At 41.3% G+C, this 13,460-nt stretch overlaps 1 protein-coding gene across 1 annotated transcript in view; it reads right to left on the minus strand.

Moving 5' to 3' along the window:
• Positions 1 to 13,460, minus strand: part of UGGT1 (UDP-glucose glycoprotein glucosyltransferase 1) — a 97,621-nt gene that overhangs the window by 60,748 nt on the left and 23,413 nt on the right. The window contains exons 7-11 of the mRNA XM_080917169.1: positions 8,445 to 8,541; positions 7,077 to 7,155; positions 5,095 to 5,195; positions 856 to 955; positions 15 to 75 (exon numbers count right to left, since the gene is read on the minus strand). Of these exons, the coding sequence (XP_080773295.1) occupies positions 15 to 75; positions 856 to 955; positions 5,095 to 5,195; positions 7,077 to 7,155; positions 8,445 to 8,541 (438 nt within the window). The remainder of the gene's footprint in view (positions 1 to 14; positions 76 to 855; positions 956 to 5,094; positions 5,196 to 7,076; positions 7,156 to 8,444; positions 8,542 to 13,460) is intronic.

Consider the following 13,460-nt stretch of genomic DNA (forward strand, 5'->3'; position numbering starts at 1 on the left):
CCAGTTAGCAATACCTTCTGGTTCTCTTCCACTTCCGCTCTAAGCTGTGCGCTCACAGCTGTTTTTGTTATTGCTCTAAAAAAATAAAGATATGATCATGCTTAGCTTAACATTCCATATAAAGGCCTTCAATTACCCTATATTTAGACAGGAAACATACAATTCAATAAATTACAAAAATAAGTAACCCTCACAGCTGTGGAACTGGCAAATGTATTCACCCCTCAGATTGGAAAGCTGCATGGTGACACCACGTGAGAAGTCCAGTTGCTTCCAATTTCTTGCTTGACTTTGTGGCCCTACTACTGATGTGACATGTGCTGCTCAGATAACTAGCCAGCAGAAACGCACTAAGGCCGACTGCTGGTGGGGTTCAACTCAGGTTGAACCCTGAGTGTGTATCTTCCAGAAGCATGGTGGATTAAGAAATCTTATGTAGGCACTGCATGGTGAAGGAGCTTCTTAAAAAAATCTCCTAAATCCCTTCTCCTCTTCCTCCTCTTCTCAGCAGTACTGAGGATTAAGCCCGGGGCTGTGTGTGCACACAAGGCAAGTGTTCTGTCACTGAGCCCTAGACAAAGTCCCTCTTCATCAGGATTCAAAATGGCAGCGTGGGCCAGTCTGTGGATTAGCCAATGTGGTGTAAGTGGAGCAGTGCCAAAAGCATCTAAATCCCTCTCTTCAACCACACAACCAACAGTTACATGTTAGGAAGAAGCCACTAATCACAACAGTACTTATAATAGGTTTCATTTCCAAGCATTTTTACATTTCAGTTACCTCATGTTTTGTGCAAACAGGAAAATAACCGGAAACAATGTTAAGGAGAGGGATGTAGCAAAACCTTAGCATTACCTGGCTTTGGTAGGAAAGTTTTGACTAATGTCCTTCATCACCACCAGAGCTAACTCCACAGGAGCAGCCAAGATGCGGGCAGCAGTCTGGAAACTGAGATCTGCACAATGGCAAGTGTAATGTTAGAGCACAGGAATCTACGATAATGACGGCAGTCCCAATACTACCCACAATCCCCTGACGATGGAGGTGCTGGAGATCTCGCTCACTTCATGGACTCTAGAGTTTTTACTAAGTTATTTATGATCTACATCCATAAGATCCCAGGGCGTGTGCTAATACATTTAGGGGACTCGAACAAAGTTGAGCCCAAATTCTACTGTCATCTGGATTTACAATACATTATAAAACATAGCGTTAAGATTATTTAGACAATGACCTCAGGAAAAATATCTTGAGAGTAGTTTGGAATATTCTTTAGAACAGAAAAGTGCACATATATTCTATCCTCATGTGCCTTTATCACGAACAGTTACACAGATGTACACAAATGCACACAGGGCACCAGGAGAAGGCTCAGTGAGTAGGGTGCTGCCTACAACGCAAGCCTCATTAGTTACTGAAACACAAAGATGGAGAAACTAAACTGCAGAGCTGTGCTCTGACCACCACATGGACACTATGGACGCCGGCCACATGAGCACAGTGATAATAATTGTAAACTGCATGCAAGACCGTGGTTAAAGCTCAGTGGTAGAGTGCACACCCAATGTGAGGCCCTAGATCTAACCCTCAGCTCCATTTAAGGAAAAAAAAAGCATAAGCCTAAAATTAAAAACTGCCACTTAGGTTTTTAAAATGTATGCATATAGAACATAAACAAGCTACATACTTCTCGTATTATAAGATTATGTACCTGATCCCAGGAAGCTGTGTATATATTGTTGAAGCATACTACATTGCGTTTACAGGGAATTTTCTTTCTTCTCTTAGCCATTCTGCCTTTAAAATCTGAGGTACTCAAATCTTTAAATTATAGGCATAGATGAGAAGAGCCCCAGGTCAATGGCATAGACCAGATGATCTTCAACGAGATCATAGAAGAAAACTTCCCCAAACTAAGGAAAGAAATAGATATGGACACAAGGAGTACATAGAACACCAAAAAGACAAGACCAGAAAACACTCCCCAGTATGAAAGCTACAAGAGAAAAGAATGCAAGTCAAATGTAAAGGGAAACCCACTAGAAAGAAACTCTGAAAGACAGAAGATCCTGGAGTGACACACACTAAGTTCTAAGAGACCATGGATGCCAAGTCAGACTACTGAGTCCAGCAAAAATATCTGCCACAATCGAAGGAGAGAAAAACTGTGACATAGAAAGACTCGAGGAACTCCGACTTACAAACCAACCCCAAAGTTAATACTGCAAGCAGTAATGTCAGACTGAAGGGATGGATAAAGATATCTAAAGTCTGTAGAAACAACAAATGATGTCATAATTAACAAAACAAAAGGTACAACTGAGAAAATAAACTTTTAGAGGAAGAAGATTACAATCAGCACACACCTTGCAATAATAACTTTAAATATTAATGGCCTCAATTCTGTAACCAAAAGACAGACTGGCTGAATGGATGAAGAAACAAAACCCACATCTGTGCTGTGTACAAGAAGCTCAACTTGGCTATAAAGACAGGCACCATCTCAAGAGAGAGAAGGTGAGAAGCACTGCACACAGAAGGACCAAGAAGCAAGCAGCAGCGGCTCTGCTAGACTCCAGACAAACTAACCAAAGACAGGAGGGTATTTCACCCTACTCAAGGGGAAAATTAACCAAGAGGACATTGTAGCACATTAAATTCTGGTGCACCCAATTTCATAAAAAAAAAAAAAAAAAAAAAAAAAAAAAAAGCTTACTAGTCAAATTAAAGACAAAGAGTAGCATCACCCTAATAATAGTAGGCAATTTTAATACCACACTTTCTCCAATAGAAAAAACTCATCAGAGAAGCATGAGAATTAAGTAATGTCATATATCAAATGATCTTAACAGATTATAAAGTATTCCACATAAACACCAGAGAATATACATTCTACTCTGAGCCCATGGGAGCCTCACAAAAACAGGCCTTATCCTAGGACACAAAACAAATCTTAACAAATCCAGAAAAATAGAAACAACATGCATCCTATATGACCACAATACAATAGAACTTAAAATCAACAGCCAACAAATCTCCAGTAAGCACACAAACTCATGGAGATTAAAAACACACTACTGAATAATGAATGAATCAAAAAAGAAATCAAGAAGTTCCTAAAAATAAATAAAAATGAAAATACAGCACAACAAAACCCCCTGGGGCGCACCAGGATCGATCTGGTTAGAGCTCTAGGTGCTCACATTACAGAATCAGAATGGCTTAATAGTGCAACCCAAGAATTAGAAAAAAAAGAATAAAACAAAACCCACGTCCAGAAGATGGCAAAAAAAAAAAAAAAAAAAAAAAAGTAAGATTCAGAGCAAAATTTAAAAAATTAGAAAGGAAGAAAATAATACAAAGAACCAACAAATCTTAAGAGCTGGGCCTTGGAGAAACTAAACAAGGCTGACAAACCCTTGGCCCACCTACCCAAAAGGAAGAATGAGATGACCAAAATGAGCAGAATCAGAAATGACCGGCCAACATTACAGCAGGAGACATGCAGAGCCACATAAGGAAACTCTTTAAAACCAAATTTAAATTTCCACTAAGTTGGAAAACTCTAAAAGACATGGACAAATTTCTAGATCCATGAAAACCACCAAAGTTAATCCAGAAAAAAATCGGTAACACGTGAGAAGATTTCAGGCAGTAATTAAAGCCTTCCAATGAAAAAGGCTTGAGTTCCAATGAACTCAGGCCCAGAAGGAGTCACACAGAATTCTACCAGACTTTCAAAGAAGATCTACAGCCTGTATTTCCTAAATTTATTTAAAATAATAGGAATGGAAGGAGTATGTCCAAACTTCTACTAAGCCAGTACTTCAATATCAAATAAAAATACAACAAAAAAGAATACTCTAGGTCAATATCCATGATAAATATACATTCATAAGTCCTCATTAATATATTTGCAATCCCATAAAGGCAGATAGCAAAAAAATTATCCACCATGACAGTTAACTTTATCCCCAGATAAAGTTACACAGATAGTTCAACATATAGAAGTAGTTAAATGTTATAAATCTTATAAACAAGCAATCATGTAACCATTGCGAGCCAGGCATGCATGGTGGCACATGCCTTTAATCCCAGCACTCAGAAAGCAGAGGCAGGCAGATCTCTGAGTTCAAGGTCAGCCTGGTCTACATAGTGAGTTCCAAGCCAGCTAGGACAATATGTTGAGACCTTGTCTCAAAACAAATTAAAAAAGAATCATATGACCATCTCAATATATTTAGAAAAAAATCCAACATGACTTCATGATAAAAGTCTAGAAACAGTAGCCCAAGAGGGACCATACCTCAAACACAATGAAGGCTATATATGACAAACACACAGCCAACATTATCCTAAATGAAGGAAAACTTAAATTACATTAAAATTAGGAAAGGAGTAGGGCTGTCCCTTATCCCCACACCTTTTCAATTAAGGACTCAAGACACCAGCTGGAGAAATAACTGTCCCTATTTGCAGATGACATGATACTCTCCATAAGAAATCCCAAATCCCACCAGAAAACTTTATATATAAAAAAAAAGTTCAACAATTTCAGCAAAGTGGCAGGATACAAAATCAACTTACAAAAATGTTAAAAAAGAAAGAACTGGGCTTACCAGGGGATGAGCCCCCCAGTTGGTTATCCAATACCAAGTGATCAGCCCTAAAAGCATACATACATAAGCAACGATACACAAACACAGCACATTATCAATTTATGCATTTGTGTGTGAGTGTGTGTGTGTGTGTGTGTGTGTGTGTGTGTAAAATCACGATCTGTGGTAGTCTCAGAATGTAGCAGATTTCATTCAAACTCTGCAATCCCCAAATCCCTGCCCATGCTCCAAGACAAGGCTTCATTCTATAGAACAGGTTGGTCTGGAATTCATGACACTCATCCTGCCTTAGTCACAGCGCTGGGATTACAGGCATCCAGTACATATCCTGGTTAGTGTGGTGCTGGGAGTCACACCCAGGCCCTATGCATGCTAGACAAGCACTAACAACTGAGCTTTATCCCCAGCCCATGTTCTGCGTTCTTTTAACACCACAGAATACAGCGTCACAACTCAGTGAGCTGACCCTCATTACCTTGAAGCTGCCAGACTTTCAAGGGGGCCATTTCATTGGTGCTCTCCACGAGATGCTTCCGGAACTCTTTCAACTGTCCTTCCAAGCTGGGGTACAGTTCTCTGACAGAAACAAAATGGGTTCTTTTCACTGTTTTCTCCCATGGTACATTTAGCAAAGAACTGCAATGTAATATTCACCATTTCCCTTCCCAAACCTAAGAAATGTTCCTCAATACGAGCAAAGGGTTTAAAAGCACGGCAGCTGTCCTCTAGAAGTGTCTTAACGTTTTATATTCTACATGAAGCTTTTGTGCTATGAATGCATAAAACTACAGCATCACCCAAGAATGACAAAAGGGCTCAGCAAGAAAGGCTTGCCACCGAGCGTGACAGCCTGAGTTGGAGCCCCAGGACTCAGGTACAGGAATCAAAGAACCAGGTCCATGTGCATAACACGGATTCATGCACTGTCCCCAAACACACACACAAAATAAATAAATGTAATTAGAAAGCATAGAAAGAGTATTTAAAAAGACTCTGGAAATCCTGATCCAATAAAAGTGGCACCTGACTATAGCCAGAGCTGAAAGAGGTGACAGGCAAGTGTCCATGGCAGCGAGCACTGTGTCCTTCAGCCACAAGTCACCACAGTGAGTGAGCCTAACGTGTTATTTATTGCTTATTGCTGTATTTTATTTTTTTAAAAAGGCAACACACTGAAAATCTTCTAACTGAAATTCCCATACAGCAGAATTTGAGACTCTAAAAAATGTATCAAGTCACCATAGTTAGGAATAATTTTCTGCTATAAATTATGATGCTTTCACAAAATGATTTGTGTAATTATGAAACAAATTCCATGATTGAAATCATCTGCAGGACTGCAGCCCCTAAGGGTTACAGGAAGACCAACAGAATCAACCAACCTAGACTCTTAAGGCTCTCAGAGTCTAAACCACCAACCAAAGAGCATCCAAGGACTGGACCTAGACCTCCCCACACATGTAGCAGATGTGCAGTTGGTCCAAACAACTGGAGCGGAGGCTGTCCCAAAAGCTGTTGGCTGTCTGTGGGATCTGTTCTTCTAGCTGAGCTGCCTGGTCTGGCCTCAGCGGGAGAGGAACCACCTAGCCTCGAGGGATACCCACGGGAGCCCTACCGACTCAGAGGGAAGGGAGGGCGGGGGAAGGTTGTGGGAGAGGGTGACTAGGAGGGGACAGTAAGTGAGATGTAAAGTGAATAAATGAAAATTTAATTAATTTAAAAATACAAAACAAGAACATGTTCTGCCCAGGTCATTGATCTGCATCCGGGACACAGCGGCAGGCAGATCTCTGCATGACTGAGAGTAGCCTGGATACACAGAGAATCCCAGAACAGCCAGGACTACTAAGGGAGATTCTGCTCAAAAATTACCAGTAACATGGGCCAAGCATGGTGTTGCATGCTTTTAATCCCGGAACTCAAGAGGCAGAGGAAGGCTGATCTCTGTGAGTTAAAGGCCAGCCTGGTCTACAAAGCAAGTTCCAAGACAGCCAGGGGCTACCCAGAGAAACTCTGTCTCAAAAACAAACACTAAAGAAAAGATTTCCCTTTGGCTGATGGAACGTTATTTCTGATGCATGTTTTTAAAGCTTTTGCTTATTTTTTCAGGTTGTGCTCAGCATAAGGAAATAACCTTAGTCCCTCTACTTTAAAGCCCTCAGTACTTCCAAAAATGTGGACAGGAAACAGTGTGATCTCTTCTGTTACTCAAAACAATCATCTGTAACTTTATGGTATCACCTGAGAGGAAAAGAAACCCACTTCAGCCACAGGCAGGTAACCTCAGAGCCATCCAAGAGCAGCGTGCTTTGGAGTAACTAGAAATGGCTGCCCTACCTGCAAATGAGACGCTTTCCCCCCCGTGTGGATTATGTATAGTTTATGAAGCGCAGTAGAGCAGCTCTGACAGGAATGAGAGACCTAAGGGAGTCCGTCAGCATGAATTAACTAACATACCTTAATTTTCCAAAGAGAAACCCCTGAACTTCATCAATAGGATCGTTCTCCCCAATGACTGTGGTATTTACCTCAGTTCCTATAAAGACATAGTAAAGTGTCTAGTAGGTCAGAAGATAAATTAAAAAGTAACATCACAGTTTGAATATTAAAAAGAAATATCAGACACTTCAATTAACTTTTCAATGTAGACCTTTAAACCAATGGTGTTTTAATATTTCTTGTGTTCCTGGACAAAATAAAAATATATTTTCCTCTCAAGCCTTAGAACATTTTACATTAAAATTTTCAAAATTAATAATTTAAATATTATGCAAGATTTTTTTCCACAGTTTAATTCTGAAGAACTTAGACAATCCTAAGCATCACCGAGAGGATAGCCATTTTCCATTTGCTTCACGACTCAAATCCCTCATTTTATGGTTAAAAGGTGCTTCAAGAATATGATGGCACGAACCATAATTTTAGCTATGTGGAAGGCTGAGGCAGGAGGATCACGTTCAAGACTTGCCTGAATAACTTAATGAAAAGCAAGCAAACAACAAGAAACATTAAGAACCGAGGACAGAGAACTTGCACAATGCACACAAGACCCTGAACTTAGCACCACACAGTACGGAAGATACGAGTGAGTTTTAAAGGGGGGAAAAAAAGGCAGCAAGTAAAACTTGTGGTTGAAAAGATTCATTCAGGGCTGGGTATGGTAGCTCATCCCTTTAGTCTCAGTACTTAGGAAGCAGAGGCAGGAGGATCTCAGTGAGTTAAGGGCAGCCTGGTCTACAGAGCAAACTCAGGACAAAAAAAAAAAGATCAAAACCACATAATATTATGGCAGGAAGAACCCAAAGAAAATGTTCCAAGTATGAAAAATAATAAAAACAGAAACTATCCATGAAGCCTAGGATATTTAAATGTTCACACTGGAATCACACAGCAATGCCTGCTTGTGACACATATGACATCAGCTACAGCTGCTGCAGATTACATCACTTGTATAAAACACTACTTTCAACTTTGTTTTGTTTCTGTGTACCCTTGTTTTTACTGTTTGGGGGACTGGCCAGGCGGCCTTGAACTGTAATCCTCAGGCTTCAGCACTGAGATTGTTAAGCACACACCACAATATACACCCCAAATTCTAGACTTATCTTCCTTTCTTCTCTTAGACACCTGAAAAAAAACCTAGCACTGCCCACATGTTAGAGGACAAAAGTCAGACCTAGAAGATAAACTAGAAGGGGGGAATCGGATGTGACAGGACCAAGGTGCAAACTGGCTCATCACACCCCTAAGATGGAAGCCAATTAATTCCACATTAGTTCATACTTAAAGGCAAGAGAACACATGGTCTTATTTTTACAAATTCACCTTTCACCTGAGTATCGTCCTTGGCCTTGTACTCCGTGCTCTTAATCGCCAATTCCACACCATAGCCAGAAAGGTAAACCGGCTCCCTCCTGGGATTCTGCAAACAGAACAAGAATTCCACCATCACCACCTGGCTCGTTAGGAGGCACAGCAGGCCCCTCCTTGCTAGCATGTCTACTGGTGCCTGCTCAGGTCATATGTAGGCAGCCACACTGGAGACTTCACGGAAGAACACACCAATTGGTTGTCTAATTGTTCAGCCCTGAAAGATGTATGTATAAGTAACATCATATGGACTGAGCAGGTTGTGTGTGTGCATACATGTGTGTGCTTGCATGCATTTGTGTTTAACGGCACAAGAAAAATGGGATAAATTTGAATGAAGTAAGGTAGAGTATATAGGAGGGGCTGGAGGGAGAAGAGGGAATGATGTAATTCTATTATAATCTCAAAATTTTTAACATAAAGCTATGTATTCAAGAGAGTACAGTGACGTCAACAGTAATAGAAGTGCTTGTCTACCATGAAAATATTTATGTTATTTGTGAACAAAATCAATCTATAATTTGTTTGCCTCTTTAGGAAATCCTAGACTCCTTTCTTTTTTTTTAAATCTTGTCACAACTATGAGAATAAGAATTTCAAGGTAGAAACAAAACTAAGGGTATATGAAAAGCCTCATGGAAACTCTGTAGAATAACTAAAAATACACGATTATAAATTCTGTGTCTTTAGAACAGAGATGGACAGTGCTGCTCCAAACTATATCGGTTGTTAAATAAAACCCCTGTGCCAGACATGGGACACTCTCTGAATTATTTGTCAGGGTGGCCGCAAGGGCCCCCTCAAGAGTACAAGCTACTGTCACTGCTCTTAGTCCCCTACTAGAGGTAAGACCCAACTGCTAAAGACACCAGACACATTGGTTTCAGGACAGAGAAATCAATCCTGGAACTGAGCAGTAAGCTTCCTGACTGCTGGCTAGATCTCAGAGCTGGAAGGTGGCATAAAGCCCACTAGGGAAGGAAGGCCATCCATGGTCCTAGCTGTCGCTGGAGCCTACATGCTCCACCACCGATCAGGCAAGACTTCCCCACGGGTGCTATAATAAATAGCATGACTATTATGGGGTAGCTGACTGCTTTCTCAGATATGCACTCAAATGGCTTACTCCACAGGCTAATCCTTGTGAACCTGGTCAAAATCCGATGTCTGGGTATGCCATTGGGAATGGAACAGTTAAAAACTGGACTTTGACCAGATGTGGTAGCATACAGCTTAAATTCTAACATGGGGGAGGGGGGTGCAGAGGCAGAAGAATCTGGAGTTGTAGACCAGCCTAGACTATATTACTATATTGAAACTAGTCTCAAAAATATAAAAGGACAAAAGGGGGGGGGGGGACTAATGAATACATTTGTGTCTACTCAGTCAAGTTTCACTTGGAATTTTTATTCTCTTAGTACATACTTACCAACTGCCATCTCTGAACTATGACACACAAACTTTAAAGTCTTCCATAATTTAAATACTCAAAGATACAAGTTTAATTTTATATTAATTTTGCTTTATTCTACCTCTTTAGAAACCCTCTCCTTCCACCAAATAAAAAGATATCAAAAGGAATAAGGTCAAAGTTTAACAATCACATTAAAAAGAATGTCTCGTCAACGTTTATTTAGACATGCCTGGTTTCTGAAATACTATCAAGTCGTTAATGGATGCAGCTAATCCTCTGAATATTTAATAACCATACTCAGAGTTATACTAATGTGGTCAGACAAACTAAAAGGGAGAATGTGTTCTCCTTGCCCTCCAAGATCAACTAGCAACTAGCTCCCAAGGGATTATGGGACAGCTCTCAAAATGGCCTGTAACTAGAAGGCAGACCTCAGAGACACCACCCAGTGAACTCTAACCAGCATCCATATCTACAGAGGAGAGTCAATGTAAAGGATTCCCTCACTGCTTCCAAGAGAAGGCAAGGTCAAGCCCGCCTCTGACTTATGCTCACACAGATGAACTGGCAAAGAAGGATCCAGAGGTTTCTCTCAAGCACGAGTGACCCAAGAACTAGACCCTCAACTTAACAGCATGAAGAACAAAAAACTAAAAATTCTGGCCACCTGCATTGTCTTAAATACACATCACAAAAGTACAACCCCCAAACTGAAATGATGGGTGTGTTTGTTAGGTTTTGTAATTATCCAGAGGATCACAGCTTCCAGACATTATAGACTTAAAAACTATACAGGTTGTTACCTCGATTATGTCTCGTTAGTGATTTTCTTCTTGATTTAAAAAAACAAAACAAAACAAAAAAACAGTGTTATCCAGAAATAAAACCCAAATCGTGGTTCAATTAAACACTTCAATGCCTCTCCAAAAGAGGCAGGCTCAGTATCATTTTAACCGAACAAAAAGAAAGAAAGAAGGAAGGAAGGAAGGAAGGAAGGAAGGAAGGAAGGAAACAAAAAAGGAGAAAATTAACTGATAGCTAAATGTCCTCTCTGTCCCTCTCTGGAAGCCATCTGAGAGGGACTTCGAGCCGTTAAGTGAATGAAAATAGATCTTGGTTTCAGTGATGTCCAGTCAGTCATGAAGGCCAAAAGAACAATGAGGAGGACCCAGAAGATGGATGCCCTTGTGAGTCCAATGTCTCTGGCTTCCCCTGCCTAGGCTAACATGCCTCCCTCACATCTTTCCAGACAGAAATCAGTGACCCCTTCCTCCCTACATACAACAGTTGAGGCTTTTTAGATATGTCCCCTGAAGGGGTACCCCAAAACTGTGACATCTGATGCTTCAAATTCAGCTGTGAGAAACCAGATTGGTCATCGTCCCAACCCCACAACAGCAGTGGGAGTTACCTCTTCAGAGCGAAGGGATGATGAGGACAGAGAGAGAGCTGGCTGCATGGTTTAGGGTAAAAACCCTCAATGAAATCAACTAGTTTCTCTCTTAGCTAGAAGCCAGAAACAACCCTTTGGAGCTCTGGCAGCCTCATCCCTGCCAGAGACTAGAAAGACCACAAGTGTCTGGGGCTCTGACCTTGGATCTGGTTCCTAAATGATTCTTAGGTTACCTTTTGGGGTGTTGGTGTTAAAGTAATAATGAAGGCCTGCTAAGAAAAAAATCCTTACTGATCATGAAGCAGACTCTCTGGCCTGGGTGGAGGCTTAACACTCCAACGGGACCAGGTCATTCTTTGGCCAAAGGACCCCCAGGAAGGCTATGCCATTGAAAGAGATGAGATAATTACTTCCTGTACTAGGGCCCTAACTCAGACTTACTGGATCAGCTATCACTAAAGAAGGCTCCCCTCCTATAGCAGTTTCATACTCCAGGAAGGATGGAGCGAGAGCCAACACCTTCCTCATGAGTGTGAACAACAGAAGGCAGAGAATAAGAGGAGTGGCTTGTAAGATAAATTATTAGTCTCTTCTGTAGGCACTGCGTTGTGTAATAGAAGATATCAGATCAGTATCTTGCCCACTTTGTAAAACTTTGAGGCAAATGTTTTATTTTGCTCCCCCACCTCCCCCAACATGTTTACATAAAAGCCCTGCTTTCTTGGAACTTAAGTGACTAAAAGCGGCTGACTTCTTTTCCCTTTCTGTTTCTTTTGCCCTGATTCTTTAAAACGTTTAAAGCTGCCTGTGAAAGACGGTGAGGCAGGACCCCAGGCAATGAGGACAGACACAGTCATGGCTGCATTAGAATCCTAAGTACATTTACATCTCCTGCCCCAGCGTGCTGCTCTTCTCTTGTGAGGAGCACATCCTCTTAATCAAGAGTTGAGATTTTCTTGTCAAGACACTTTAAAGAAAAAAGAAGATCTCAAGAAGAAAATGTGGAAAGGGAGGATGGACCCCAGAAGAGAGCGCAGCTGCACATGTACACCCCACAAACACATAAGCTCAAACACACACGGAGATGTGCACAGTCAATTCTAGCTAGGCCTGGATAATCGGACCTGTGATCACAGCTAGCTGGGAGGCTAAGGCAGAAGGACTGCAAGTTCAAAGTGTTCCTGAAGGAGTTCCAAAGCTGCCTAGATAACAAACAAGACCATGCTTTAAAACAGGTCACGTAGGGGAGACCCTAGGGGATATAGCTCAGTAGGTAAGTGCTCACCAGGGTATGTGAGGTCTCAGGTCCAACACTTAATAGCCTAAGGTTGACGTACAGTTGGATGACTACCTTAAATTTTCTTGTACGAAACATCACACAATTCTTAGTTTTTTATAAAAAACGGCCTAGGATCTCAGTATGTAGTTTCGGGTGGCCTTGAATTCACAGTAATCCTCCTGCTTCAGCCTTGTAAGTGTTGAGAGTATAGCCATCAGCCATCATACTTAGCTCTTTACAGCTCATTTTAAAACCCAAATGATTACCCAACGTTTAAAGTATAACTGTTTGACATTTCTTTGGAAGTAAGAGATCTGAAGCAGACGGAGGAAGTGGCTTAGCAGTTAAGCCCTTGTCACCAAACAGGAGACCAATGCTCAGATCCCTAGCACCAGACTGCGGTGGTAGCTTACTTGGAATTCTAACCCACAGAAGGCAGAAACAAGGAAGCCCCTGAGCAAGCTGGCTAGCTGGAAGTAGCTTGGTCAGTTCAACTGAGAGACTGACTCAGTGATTGGGGGAAAATGAGCAACCAAGCAGTTATTACACATCGGCTTCAAACCTCCACATGCACAAGATGTTTATACACGAACAAATGCACACACGTGTGCACACACACAGAGACAAACACACTGGGAATATGTACTCTTAAAAAGAGAGAGTAAGAACATTAATTAATTTAAAAATGTCATGTGTGGTAGTACGAACCTTTAATCCCAACACTTGGGAGGCAGGTGGCTCTCTATGACTTTGAGGTCAGTCTGATCAACATAGTGAGTTCGAGGCTAGCCAGGACACAGAGTGAGACCCTGTCTCAAATAAAAGAAAATTAGAGGGGGAGGGAGGGAGATGGGGAGAGGAGAGAGATGAGTGAAAGAATGTGAG

This window comes from Micromys minutus, assembly GCF_963924665.1.
Source record: "Micromys minutus genome assembly, chromosome: 5".
In the NCBI taxonomy this organism is placed as follows: Eukaryota; Metazoa; Chordata; class Mammalia; order Rodentia; family Muridae; genus Micromys; species Micromys minutus.